Consider the following 10,208-nt stretch of genomic DNA (forward strand, 5'->3'; position numbering starts at 1 on the left):
ACACGGGTCATCTTTCTCATTTTGTTGATGAGAGAACTGAGAAGCTAAGATCTTGTGTCTAAGATCACATAGTAAATAAGTAGCAAAAACAAGATTTAAACCAGTCCTTCCAATTCCAAATCTTGGACTCTTTCTATTATATTAGAGACACAGTCAATCAATGAGTCCCATTAATTAGCTATTTAGTCAACTGAACAATTCCACCCTCCTTGGGGTTGAGGCTACTTCATTTTGGTTTTGTACTTTTTTCCCCTAAATTTACCTGCTGTGAACTTTAAGGCTGCAATGTGGTATAGAGGATGGCTAGGTAGCCTTGGAATCATGAGAACATGGGTTCAAGTCTTGTTTCTAAAACATACTAGCTATGTAACCCTGGGTAAATCATTATATCCCCCAGTGCTTTGGGCAACTTGCTTAGATCTGGGGGATTGAAGTGGGGTGTCTGCATCTGTGGATAAAGTTATTCTGAAAAGGAGTGTATGGACTTCATCAAACTGTTTGCAAAAGGGGGCCATGACACAAAAATGGTTGTAAGTTTCAAAGAAGGTGCCAACCCCCACTGGTAGAGGCAGCTTCCATACCAGAGAGTTTCCTATATGAATGAAATCATGAGGCCAGTCCCTAATGATAAGCTTTAGGAGGCACCCTATAGGTCTAGTAAATAATTAGATCTGCTGAATATCTCCACTCCTATATTTTATGATCTTAGGGAGCTTGATTCTATCTTCTGAAGAAACTTCAAACTTAGTTTTGCTTCATACAGTAATGTCTCCATCACCTTGATGAATTCCTCTCTAGACTTCATTTTTATGGGGTTTTTTAATGGTGAAAATCCTGAACTGTGTGTGGTATTCCAAGACCACACAAACTACACTCTCCTTTTTGCTTCTAATACCTTTCCTGAAGTTTCCCATCATTGAGTTTTCATTTATGATCAAAGGAAAATGTTGGACTGATGGCAACTTGTAAACTACTTGAAGACTTATGCCATTCATCTTTGTAACTCCCCCGGCATCTAACATAGTGCTATAAACAGACTAGGTGCCTAAAAAAATGTTTGTAAGACTGAATTTTAACAGTGTATATTTCCCTATAACTAAACCATTATCACTTTTCAGTGGGAAGATACCCTGAAGCCCCTTCCTGGCACCTCACTGTACTAAGCTCCCCCTATTTTTCTTTCTCCTCTTAATTAAGCTGTTTTACTAGCTTAGTATTCATAGAGTACATAAGAGGAGATGCTACAATCCTTTAAAGAGTCAAAGATGCTGAGTAACTCAACACAACCAGTTAAACCAGTAGGGTCCTATAAAAATGCTTACAGATGATGGAGTGTAGCAAACAGTAAGGACCAAAAGGTCACAGCTGTAAGAAGCATCCTATGATGGATACAAAAATCACCAACATTCTGTGTTCTCTACAAAAGAATGGAACTTTTATCAATACCTTGATTGCAGCTCTAACAATATGCGGACAACAACTTTTCTCTTCTTTCACATTTAGCTGCCCTTGCCAGCCTGGAAACAACCTCTATTATGGCTCAGCTTTTCTCATTATTCCAGCTCTGGTCCTCCTGATTGTTGGCTATGTTCTGAGCAGTCAAACGTGGATGATATCCAAGGAAAGCTGTTGCAGCTGTTCTCCTCACCTGCGCTCTGTGAACTCCCTGCAACGCAAGCTTGCCTGTCTCACGTTCTTTAGCATCACAGGGAGAGCTCTGGTAGCTCCGCTGACCTGGCTGGCAGTGGCTCTGCTGACAGGTAACCACTATGAGTGTGCAGCAAGTGAATTTGCCTCAGTGGAACAATATAATGTGTTTAACAATTTCAGTGTCCCTAAACGCCAAGAGATCCTGGCTGAATTTCCATGCTTCGAGCAGATTCCTTCTGACATGCTTACAGTGAGAAATGAAGTGGCTCTTCAGCTCAGGTATCAGTCCCAGGTGAGTTTTGTCTCTGTTCTTACTGTCAAACGTACCGTCTCATAGGAAACCAGGAAGATTTCTCTTTTCTCTTTTTATATTGTTTTTAATGCAGAACACAATCTAGCCTCATCTAAAGTAACTATACCCTTTCCCTAAGAAAAAAAGCTTTATTTTAATTGTAAAGCTTTCAGTAAAGGTAATCAGAGTTTCTCCTGTGGAGGCAGAGGCAATGTGGCACAATAGATAAGATGCTTGACTTGAAACCTGGGATTAAATCCCACCTCAGAAATTATGAACTGTGTTATCCTAGACAAGATACTTGAGGTCTCTGTACTTCACTATCTCCACATCTACAAAGTGAGGGGATTTGGACTGGAGGGCATCTAAGCTCCCTTCCACCTTTAAATCTATGTTCCTATGAGTTAATGATCCTAAGATAGACCTATAATTCTTAAACAATAGAATTAGGGCAGAGACGGTGGACAGTAGAGAGGCATATTTTCACATTTATAGTTTGGCGATTCAGTCGAAATATTTTAAGAGGTTACTCAAGATACTTGGCTTCTCACCACTTCTTCCATAACTTCCTTCTTCTCTCCTCCTCCCCCTCCCATATATAAAGTGGTCTGGATATCTTTGAAAATTATTTAAGTTTTCAAAAATATTCCAGTTTCATATGAGATGGCAATTATTAAGAGAAACTTTTTCTTCTATTTCTCTAGACTGGTCCTGACCAAAGTTAGAATTACAAGGAGATATTTTAAAGAGAAAAACAATGTCAACCTTCTATAAGACTCTAATTATAGAGAGAATAGGATGTCACCAACTCAAATTGGGCAAGATTTTCTTTAGATGGGCCTCAAAATAAAACTAATGTCTATAATTTAAGATAAATAGCCTTTATATTCAATGTATATACCTTGGTCTGTGATTTAGGGAAGATTAGAAAGAAATAATAATTAAAAACTTTAAAATTAAATGTAAATGTGAATTAAAATCACAGAGGTCAAAGAAGAGTAGGATATACTGGTATTGGAACTTTTCGTGATAATGAAAATTATCAAAATTACCAAAGTGATAATTAGCTTGAATCCAATTAGAAACTAAACATAATCAGTACTTCATTGCAAAAGATATCTCATAAGTAGCATGGAGAAAGCCACTGAGGATGTCAACATGGGCATTTCTTCAACATTTGTAATCCCATATGGGGAAGATTTCCAACCCCCCCCCCAAGGTTGGACTTTTTTTAGGTTATCTCCTAAGTTCGCCAGTGGGATTGGGGAGGAGGGTCCCATTCTGAAGTGTCTGTGATGATTTTTACACCTTTCTCACTCTTTCTCAGGTTCTTTAGAACATATAATGATGAAATATTTTCCCTGTAGTGTTATTGAAATGCCCTACCAAACCAGATCTATAAGCAGTTATTAAGAGGCTTGCCAATTTCTACCGACTGAACCATCACTCTCTGGGTAATACGTAGGCACTCCTTACATTTGAGCAATTTGTCTCCTTGCTTCATACAATAATAATAATAGCAATCACTTTTTTAAAAGCCTGCAAAACTAAGATAATAAGAAAATAACCTTATTTCCCCTTATCTTCATGCATGTTAATGAAAACATCACAGGCTGCTTCCACATAAAAACCATTTCATGGTCCTTTTGAAGTATGTTTTATACATGTCATAAAACATTCTAATGAATTAATTTGTTGGCAAAGAAGATTCAGTATTTTACATACTCCAGAACCAGGATGAGGTTACTGCTATCAACAAAAGCCATTTAGGAACATAAAATTTTTATTCAAAAATGTTTCTTGTGGCGGCCAAAAATTAATAAGTATATAAATAAAAAGATAGGGTCACTAACAGTTGGTGCCCTGGTTCCTATTGATCAATATATTATTGGAGACAACAATATAATATCAGTTGGGACATATTATATGTCAGGATTCCCCTTTATTATCCACCAGCACAATCAAACACTGATTGAGTACCTATAGGATGCATGGTATCATACTGATACCAAGACCCTCAGAGCAAAAAGCCAAGAAACTTTTGCATAGTATTTTAAGTTATGGTAATTGGTGGTTACAACATCTCTCATTTTATGGCTAATAGCTTGAACCTGCTCCAGATTACCCATGGCCAAGCTTCATTAACTGAAGTCCAAAGTGAAATGCCTAGAGCCTTTAGCTTCTCATTAGACTAAAGCCCCACATAACATAATAACACCAACATCCATGAAGCATTATTGATTTTTGCCTCCATTTTGGAAACCAAGTCCTTGCCATTACCAACCTTGGATTTTCAAATTTGAGATATTTGATAAATTTCATTCCATCCTGATCAACATTTAATTAGCTTCCTTATCTTCTTTTAAATAATGCTTTGTAGATGTTGGGCTGGACTTTAATTGCAGTGGCAGCTCTAGTGGCCTTCCTATCCTGCTGCCTGGCAAGATGCTGTTCCCCACTTACCTCCCTGCAGCATTACTATTGGTCCACTCACATCCGAAATGAGAGGCAACTGTTTGAACAGGCTGCAGAACAGCACTCCAGAATCCTGATCATGCAACGCATCAAGGAATTGTTTGGTTTCATGCCTGGGAGTGAAGACGTCAGGCAAATTCGGATTCCTTCTTGTCAGGACTGGAAGGACATTTCAAGACCCAGCGTCGTGTGCATTACTGATAATCAGCAAGGTTGCTACAATTTCCTTGGGGAGAGATTAGATGTGAATTTTGAGGAAGGAAAATCAGAAGCTATTGAACTGACATCCTGACTAAAGTATCTTCCATGATGTTGGGCTAATAAAGAATTGATTACTGTCATAATGATGATATGAGTAATTCAACCTCTTCATTGCTTTTCCCCTTATCTGAGATTACTCATATAAGTCTATCCCAAGTGGTGCTGTCAAAATTGATTTGTGACTATTATGCCAAAACTCACTGACTTCTCCAAATTTCCTCACCATACATGTCATTTCTTCAGCATCCCATTTAAAACTTTTCTTTCATTCAAAGTCCCTTCACCACTGTCCCCTACCTTCTCTAACTTCTTACTCTATTCTGTGTATCTAAACTTTTTGTTCATCTTCAAGCCTCTTCTACCACCATTTTCTACATTTTCTAATTTCTCATTTCATTCTTAGACAATTTCTCCCATATAACTCCAACTCTCCAAAATTCAATCAGTCAAGAAGCATTTATTGAGCACTTACTATGTGCCAAACACTGTGATAAATGCTGGGGATGCAAAGAAATGCAAAAAAAAAAGTCTCTATCCTCAGGGAACTGCCATGTTAATAATGGAAGAGGCATACACATGTGTGTGTGTGTACAATATCAGGGGTGGGGAACCTGCAGCTTTGAGGTCACATGTGGCCTTCTAGGTCCTCAAGTGCAGCTCTTTGACTGAATCCAACTATTCTGTGATGTTTGGATTCAGTCAAAGGGCCACACTTGAGGACCTAGGGGGCTACATGTGGCCTCGAGGACGGAGGTTCCCTACCCCTGACTCTAGGCCCATTACCTGTCCCTACAGTTGTTTTCTCTTCTTACTTCCCACCCCCAGTCTCAATATTTGACAATTGAGCAGTGGGACCAAAAAATATAAAATCTGATATGTTATATTCTACAGTGAATGTAAGTCAGCTATTTCAGGCATTAAGACAAATGAGCAACAAGATTGGTGACTTAAAATTTTTGACCAGCTGTGGGTGGCAATTAAGATGGGATAATTTATATATTTTTCATGCATGATTGCTCCCTTTTGTTTTTGGCAATTGGGGTTAAGTGACCTGTCCAGGGTCACACAGCTTATAAGTGTCAAGTGTTTGGTCTGAGGCTGGATTTGAGCTCAGGTCCTCCTGATTGCAGGGCCGGTGCTCTATCCACTGTGCCACCTAGCTGCCCCTTGATTGCTCCTTTTTATATGACTTTTCTGTGCCTCATACTTCAAGACATCAACTAGAAAATGAAATTTAGAGAAATAAAGCATTTATTTAGTGAGGTTAGAAGGTGATATCATATACCAAAAACAAACAAGCAAACAACCAACACTGTGCTAAGAGGTAGGAGAAATTATTTCTAAATCACAGACTTGAGCTCTGTACACTCTCCCACTCTACCTATCCCTACCCCTACCCACTAGCTCTAATAACCTTGACCACATAATTTAACCTCTTTCTACATCGTTTATAAAATGGAGATATCAATACCTCTTATACTGGAGGCAGATGAGGCTATCCCAGATCTACTGAGGTCTCTTTCAGCTCCAGGAACTGTGACTATAGTTCCTTGAGAAAAGAGATTGCTTGATTCTTTGTATTCATATCCCCTTAGCCTCGCAAGTGCCTGACACGTAGCAGGTGCCTAGTAAATGCTTGTGGATTTATTGACATGTGTATATCTGTATAATCTATGTAAAGTACACCAATCTGATTCTGAGTGAACTGATGGACTCAATAATGGACAGCTGCCCTCTACTGTCAGTGAAATATGGTCATTTTATTGCCTTCTTTAGTCTTTCATTGACAATCCAACATGTAGTATGCAGATACAGATATAGAACCAAATAGACAGGCATAGAAATATAGATAGATAGTTGAATATTCTATCTATCTACTATCTATCTATGATTGACATTCCAATACGTAATAGGTAGATATGGATATAAAGCTAGATAAGCAGGGAGATAGATGATGAATGAATAGATAGATAGTACATGTTCTCTCTATTTAGAGAATGGATGGATAGATAAATATATATTTAATCTCTCTATACAGAGAGAATGTACCCACCTATCTCTGTATCCATATCTACCTACTATCTGCACATACAACAGAGAGACAGAGACAGAGAGATGCTTTTTGTTGTACTTTTTTTTAAGTTGGGGAAAGAAAAGTTGCCTTGTCCTGTCACCTAGCTCAACAGTCTTGCACAACCATTAAAACAAGATGGCTTTTAAGATTTCTGATCTGTGAAATGAAAGGGTTGCACCAAATGACTCTGGAGATTCCTTCCAACATTCAATGTTTTATGGTTCAAATGGATCTGAGATCCTGAATTAGGATATGGAGGTTAAATCAACACCATGAACTGCACTTAAAGTTGGCAGTCAGAGAAAAAACTACTGCAAAGAATCTCCTAAAAGAGTAACAGGAAAATCAATGAATGAAACAAGTTCAAAGCATGACATCATCAGAAATATGCCTAATAGCTATTCACACCCTAACGCCAGGAAACATTTTCAGTAGCTTCTGGAAGCCTTTTCCACATCAAACTCCTTTAAAGCAGTGGCATACTCTTTATAGACTGATCCAGTTAATTTAGGATGGTATAACTTTCCAATTCTCCATTCAAGTCTGACTCCAAAGCCAGATAGGTGACCCTGGGTTCTTAGAAGCTATGCCAGAAGATCACAAGCTTTGGCAGGTACTACCAAGCTAGAAAGTCCAGCAACAGCCGTGTTTATGTCTTCTGAAGACCAACCTAGTTAAATTCAGTGAGACTTGTCCCCAAATAATGACTTATTGTGGTCACAGTAACTGATGAATTTACTACATTAAAGCATAGATGGGTCATGCTCTGGGTCAGCAGGTCATCGGATCATAGATTTAGAGCTACCAGGAATCTCAGAGGTCTCAATTATTTCAACGTCCTCAACTTACAGATGAGGAAATTAAAGCTTATGGAAGTGAAATGTCTTGCCCAGGATCACACAGGTGGTAAGTGTCAGGGTGAATGCACGTCCTCTGACTTCAAAGCCAGTGTTCTTTTCAGTGTACCACGGGAAAAAAATGCCCAACACTTGTGAAACCATAGATCTTTGAAAGTTCTGAGACATATAATTTGCCCAAATTGCTTTCATGAAAAAATAGTTGCAACAACACTTATAAAGTGTCTCCCGACTTCTCCTAATGCAGGGAATATAAAGTTTTCTGCACTGTTCTATAGCAGACACATGAAATAATATCTTGAAAGTTAAAATAAAATATTTTGCTTGTGATTTTTAGTGCATTCTTTCAGTTGAAAGTTGAAATGACTTTTGACAAAGACTAGGAAACCTAGACTTGGAATGAGCTTTAAAAGCCATCTAGTCTGATTCTTTGAACAATGGATTAATTCTCTTTAAAATAGTTAGAAATTTTATCCAAATTCTGCATGGATACAATGAGAGAGATCCCACTACACCTCATAAAGTGGTCTATTCTTCCTTAGAGCAGCACTCATTTTAAAGAAGTTTTTCTAAATGTTGAACCACAAAACCTGTTTTCTCTATTTTGCAACCAGTTAGACAAAACATGTACAATGAAGGGCAGGCATCCTCCTCATTTGTACTTAATGGAGTTTTAATTATGAAGTCTGATTACAATCATTTCAGTGTCAATACTATTCTTTTAGCTACCAAAGGTTTTTGGCTGCCATGACAAATGCTTGGCATAGGGACATTACCTAACTTCCACAGGAAGCAAAGAGCACTGAACAACAATTAAGGGAATTGAAGGGTACTTTGATATATTTTTTACTTTGCCTTAACATGGTAAAAGGAGATTCCTAATCCTAAGTATTTGTCTTCCTTTGCTATTCTCACATCCTTCTTGAGAATTAAACTTGGAAACTCAAGCAGGCGTAGGGGAAAAAAAACTTCAGAATAGTTCTCAGAATTTATCTAATTCAGAATTTAGCTGATTAAACACATTTTCTCAACCTCTTTTTCCTAGAAGTTCAAGAATATATTCATAATAGCCAAGTTATTAAAAGAATGAAGTTTTGAAAATGGCTCTGGGGGTTCTTCAAGATTTGACAGTGCAACTTTCGCTTCCGGGAGCCAAGATGGCGGAGTAAAAAGGTACTCGCTCTCACTCTCCCCTATCAACCTCTGAAAACCCAGAAAATATCACCCTAGAAAAAACTCTGGAACAGCTGAACCAGAAGAAAGACGGGGTGCAGCAGTGCAGTAGCCCAGGTAGCTAGAGGGAATTAATGGGAAAGGCCCCTCTTACCCTGGGGGAAGGGGAGCAGTACAGAACCAGGAGTCGCCCAGCCAGCTAGTGGAAAGACACACTTTAGTACACCAGGAGGAGATTCTGGTGCCTTGGCATTCTACAGCAAACGGTGCCTCAGCAAAAATAAGGGAAGCAGCACTACAAAGGGCCACAGGTGAATAAGCACCCTGCAGCAATCGTCTGAAAGGAGCTGAAGAAAGCAACCTAGAGTTGCCTGAAAGTTCCAGCCTTGTTGTTTCCAGCCCAACACTAGGTAAGCTGTCACAACCCTACAGCCTTCAACTGCCAACCAGGAGGAGATCCCAAAGCCCAGGGGGTCGAGCAGGCAAACACCAACAGCTGGATCTCCGAGTGCCTCAGTGAGGGCGGGGGAACCGATGAAAACCAGCTCAGAAAACCACCAGGTGCCTCGGCATTCTAGAGCAAAGGAGTCTCCCAGCGCCTCAACAGAACTAAGGGAGGCAGCACTGCAAGGGGCCCCAGGAAGATAAACACCCTGCAGCACTCATCTAAAAGGAGCTGAACAAAGCTGAAGGAAAGGAAAAGCAGACAACCTAGATTTGCCTGAAAGTACCGGCCTTGCTGATTTCAACCCAATACCAGGTAAGCTGCCAGAATCCTACAGCTTCCAATTGCCAACATAAGAGGCCCCAGCACAAAAAACCAGTGACCAAGACCTAGGCTCCTAACACAAGAAGCTTGGGTCAGTGCCCTCTGCTCCCCAGCAGGAGAGCATAATCTCTTTAAAGGCCAGGGAATAAAGAAACACCATGAGTAAAAAGAAACGTACTATAGATTCCTATTAGGAGAAGAGTGAAGATCAAGACAGAAATTCTGAAGGGGACAACACTGTCATCAAACCCATGTCTGCAACATCAAAAGGGAATATGAACTGGTCTGAAGCCCAAAAAGCCTTCTTAGAAGAACTCAAGAAGGATTTTAAAAGTCAAATGAGAGAGGTAGAGGAGTCCTTTAAAAGGAGTCCTTTAAAAGTACAATTGGCCAATTGGAAGAAAAGGGAAAGGGATAATAGAAGGGAGATGGGACTGAAGGAGGCAGGTGGTCAAAAGCAAAACACTAGTTGTAGGGGTGGTAAAAGGAGAAAGGAGAAAGAAAAGCGTAAACAGGGGGAAAAAAGGATGGAGAAAAAGACACAGAGAGTAATTATAACTGTGAATGTGAATGGGATGAACTCTCCCATAAAACAGAAGCATATAGCAGAATGGATCCTACAATATGTTGTTTACAGGAAACACATTTGAAAAAGAG

The 10,208-nt window shown here is 39.3% G+C and overlaps 1 protein-coding gene across 1 annotated transcript; it reads left to right on the plus strand.

Moving 5' to 3' along the window:
* Positions 1 to 1,353: 1,353 nt before the first annotated feature.
* Positions 1,354 to 4,727, plus strand: CALHM4 (calcium homeostasis modulator family member 4). The gene is made up of 2 exons (XM_027848628.1): positions 1,354 to 1,942; positions 4,323 to 4,727. Exons 1-2 carry the CDS (start codon positions 1,382 to 1,384, stop codon positions 4,707 to 4,709), a joined length of 948 nt encoding a protein of 315 aa, XP_027704429.1. The 5' UTR covers positions 1,354 to 1,381; the 3' UTR covers positions 4,710 to 4,727.
* Positions 4,728 to 10,208: the final 5,481 nt, after the last annotated feature.

This window comes from Vombatus ursinus, unplaced genomic scaffold (assembly GCF_900497805.2).
Source record: "Vombatus ursinus unplaced genomic scaffold, bare-nosed wombat genome assembly UNPS02006779.1, whole genome shotgun sequence".
NCBI lineage: Eukaryota > Metazoa > Chordata > Mammalia > Diprotodontia > Vombatidae > Vombatus > Vombatus ursinus.

What these genes read in the sequence shown, in the direction of transcription:
- CALHM4 (XM_027848628.1), top strand. Translation starts at nt 1,382, where the DNA reads ATGATGGATACAAAAATCACCAACATTCTGTGTTCTCTACAAAAGAAT. An exon ending in AGCTCAGGTATCAGTCCCAG is followed by an intron (nt 1,943 to 4,322) that starts GTGAGTTTTGTC and finishes AATGCTTTGTAG; the next exon opens with ATGTTGGGCTGGACTTTAAT.